We start from the raw sequence: 3683 nt of genomic DNA, 5'->3' as shown, positions 1-3683 counted from the left end.
GCATCCCCGGCGGGCGCCGAGGACTCACCTGCATCCCGATGATGGCGTAGATGAAGAAGAGCATGGCGATGAGCAGGCACACGTAGGGCAAGGCCTGGCGGGAGAGCGGGGACCGTCATTCCCGCGCCGGCGGCCGGCACAACACGCGCCGGGATGGAGCGTGCAGAGGGAGGGCTGGACGGAGCAATCCCTTCCCCGGGTGCCGGCCCACGCTCCGCTCACCTTGAAGGACTGGACGAAGGTCCAGAGCAGGATGCGGATGGTGTAGCCCTGGCGGAGCAGCTTGATGAGCCGGGCGGCCCGGAAGAGGCGCAGGAAGCTGAGGTTGATGAAGTTGTTCTGCAGGGGACGAGAGGTGAGCCAGGGTCCGAGCCCTGGAGCGGATCCGAGCCCTGGAGCGGATCCGAGCCCCCACGCCAGGTCCGAGCCCCCGCGCCGGGACCACGAGTCGGCAGGGGCAGCGGTTGCCACCTACCCCAAACTCGGTCACTAGGATGTCCGTGATGCTCCCCAGAACTGTGACAAAATCAAAGATATTCCAGGCATCGCGGAAATAATTCTAGAAAGGAAGGAAAGAAAAACAACAAAGGAGGAGAAGGAACGGCAGGACGGGGCGGCGGAGGCTCCGCGGCGGCCAGGGCGGACGGGCAGCGGCGGCAACGGAGGGGCCCTGCGGCACCAGCCCTGCTCAGCCCACGTTGCCCCGATCGTGGTTATCCCTGTGCCGGCTGCTTGTGATCCCGTGATTACCCGTGCACTGGCTCCCTGGGATCCCATGATTACCCGTGCACCAGCTTCCCAGGATCCCATGATTACCCGTGCACCAGCTCCCCAGGATGCAGAGCCAAAGGAGGGGTGCAAAGGGCTAATGTCACGGGGTAGGGGACAGAGGGGACGTGGGGGACACCCGGCACCCCGGGAAGGGTCCTCGGTCCCCGGCCGGGGATGCTCCGGGCTCAGGGCAGGAGGTGCTCAAGGGATCCAGCCCAGGAGGGCAGGATCAGGCCTGGAGCTGGGGAGAGGGGGGTTCATGCAATCCAGAGGGTGCTGGTGCTGGGCAAGGGTGGCCCGTCCCCGGCAGCGCGGTGACACCTACCAGCACGCCAAARGCCATGATCTTGAGGAGACACTCAAGGGAGAAGAGGGAGGTGAAGACGTTGTTGAACATCTTCAGCACGGTCTCGTAGGTGTCCGAGGCATCGTAGAACTGAGGAGAGCGTAAGAGGTGGGGATGGGGATGGGGCTGGGGGGACGGCGTGGGCTGGGGGACGGGGACAGGTCCTAGGGGACAGCACAGATCTGGGGGGACAGGACAGGTCCTAGGGGACAGGGCAGATCAAGGAGGATGGGGACAGGTCAAGGGAACAGGACACGTCCTACAGGACGAGATGGGTCCTAGGGAACAGGGACAAACCCCAGGGGACAGGGACAGGTCCTGGGGACAAGGACAGGTCCTGGAGGACAGGCATGGGATGGGGAGCAGGGACAGACCCCGGGGACAGAAACGCSACCGCGGCTCAGCCCGGGATGCCCCAGCCACCCACCTTCATCATGAGGACGATGGTGTTGAGGGCGATCATGGCCATGATGGTGTACTCGAAGGGGGGGGACACCACGAACTGCCACATGCGGTACTGGAAGCTCTGGCGGTTCTGGGGCATGTGGCGCGTCAGGGGCTTCGCGCTGATGGCGAAGTCGATGCAGGCCCTCTGCGGAGGGGACAGAGCAAGTGTCACCATGCCATGGGACRTGTCCCCCTTCCAGGTGGCTGGACAGGTGGCTTGGACTTGTCCCACCAGGATGGGGGCGGGTGGCAGGGGCAGGATGCCGGTGCGCGGCGCACCTCGTTCTTCTCCAGGCTGTACTCCTCCATCATCTTGTCCCCCTGCTCYTGGAAGGTGATGATGATCAAGGCCACGAAGATGTTGACGAAGAAGAAGGGGAAGACCACGAAGTAGACCACGTAGAAGATGGACATCTCCATGCGGTAGCCCGGGCTGGGGCCCTGGTTCTCGTAGGTGGCGTCCACCGAGTGCTTGAGGACCCTGCGGCGGGGCAAGGGCAGAGACGGGGTGGGGAAGCCATGGCGAGGTGCGAGATGCCCCGGACATCCCCAGCACAGTCCAACCCCACGTGGCTCTTGGTCCTGCAGGATCCAGGCGTCCTGGTGCCCAAACCAGGGCTCAATCCACTGGGAAGCGCTCCTCTAGGCTTAAACCCGGGTCAGACCCCAATGCACCCCATCTCCGCGTGGGAGACGATCTGTGGGCCCCCCCCCCCCCCGCGAAGCTCAGGGAGGTCCCGCGTCCTTACTGCGGCCAGCCTTCTCCCGTGGACACGGTGAAGAGGGTGAGCAGAGCCCAGAGCACGTTGTCGTAGTGAAACTCGTACTTCTTCCACTCCCGCTTCTGCGCCTTCACCTCGTTGTCCTTCTCGTAGACCAGATATTCCCCCCTGCGGTGGGAAAACACGATGGGACCAAGGTGGGGACAGGTCCCGGCAGAGCCTGGTCGTCTTTCCACCGCCGGTGGTGGTCAGAGGTGTCCCTGCACCAAGTCCCGTGCTGCGGCCAGTCCCTACCTACAGTCCTTCTCGAACTCCTTGGACTCGTCGGTGCAGTAGAAGAACTTGCCCTTGAAGAGCTGGACGGCCACCACGGCGAAGATGAACATGAAGAGCATGTAGACGATGAGGATGTTGAGGACGTTCTTGAGGGAGTTCACGACACAGTCGAAGACGGCCTGGTGGGGGGACGGGAGACGGGACGGGGTCGGCGCCGGCTCAGGATGCGCGGGAAGAGCAGAGCTCCCCATCGGCCGGCCCCCGAGGACCTCCCCGCCGTGGCCCACCTTGAGCTTTGGCAACCTCTTGATGGTCTTCAGGGGCCGGAGGACGCGGAGGACGCGGAGGGACTTGATGGTGTTGATGTCCTTCCCTTTGCTGCTGCCGCTGCGGAGGGGATGGGGTGCCCGTGAGGACCTGGCACCCCGGGGTGCCCCGACGTCCCCCCCCCCTCCGCGCCTGGTCCAGATCCAGGCATCCTGGAGGACCCAGGCATTGGGGTTGCCCATGAATTCCCCCTTCCCACCATCCATATTTCYCGGCCGCAGCAGGCGTCCGGCTGCCAGGACCCTGGGGGCTTGGTGCCCCTCAGGGCTGAGACCCCACGCACTCGGCTCACGCCAGGCAGAGCCGTAACCCAGCGTCCTGCTCCCCGGCCGAGCACCGGGACCTGCTTCCTCCTTCATCGCCGGGCGTGGAGGGAACCTGCAGGGACCAGGCGGCCAGAGGGGACCCGCCGCGTCCCCTCCTGACGCTCCGTTTTGGGGACCCCCTGCGGGGACCAAGGCAAAATCAGGGGGGACGGGATGGGATGGGGGGGGGGTGGCAGGGCCGGCTCCATGCGAGCCGAGAGCACGTCCCGCTCCAAGCGACGCACGACCACGAGCACAAGGAGACCAAGGGAGGACAGAGACGGGAGAAGCGGGAGACAGAAAGGCGGAAGGACTTTACCGTGAGCTGCTCCTGCGTCGGGCGGCGGCGGAAGGGGAGAGACAAGGCACGGTGAGAGACATCGGCGCCGGCGCGCACCCCCGGCCCCCGCCGGCGGCAGGGCGCAAATCCCCACGGCCGCGAGGGTTTGCTCCTCCTTTACTAGGGATTGTGCGCCCTTTGCCAGGAGA

General features: G+C 65.3%; 1 protein-coding gene across 1 annotated transcript in view; it reads right to left on the bottom strand.

Annotated features, from left to right (window-relative positions):
• Positions 1–28: 28 nt before the first annotated feature.
• The window catches only part of CACNA1A (calcium voltage-gated channel subunit alpha1 A), a gene marked incomplete at its 3' end in the record, with an annotated part of 16996 nt that continues 13341 nt past the window's right edge, over positions 29–3683 (bottom strand). The window contains exons 19-27 of the mRNA XM_026057251.1: positions 2850–2949; positions 2581–2741; positions 2314–2454; positions 1844–2045; positions 1545–1709; positions 1097–1207; positions 476–559; positions 223–339; positions 29–94 (exon numbers count right to left, since the gene is read on the bottom strand). Of these exons, the coding sequence (XP_025913036.1) occupies positions 29–94; positions 223–339; positions 476–559; positions 1097–1207; positions 1545–1709; positions 1844–2045; positions 2314–2454; positions 2581–2741; positions 2850–2949 (1147 nt within the window). The remainder of the gene's footprint in view (positions 95–222; positions 340–475; positions 560–1096; positions 1208–1544; positions 1710–1843; positions 2046–2313; positions 2455–2580; positions 2742–2849; positions 2950–3683) is intronic.

The sequence above is a fragment of the Apteryx rowi genome, unplaced genomic scaffold, assembly GCF_003343035.1.
Source record: "Apteryx rowi isolate R43461 unplaced genomic scaffold, aptRow1 scaffold_1379, whole genome shotgun sequence".
Taxonomy (NCBI): domain Eukaryota; kingdom Metazoa; phylum Chordata; class Aves; order Apterygiformes; family Apterygidae; genus Apteryx; species Apteryx rowi.
Note: the sequence above shows the minus strand (reverse complement) of the source record. Positions and strands in the feature narration are given on the sequence as shown.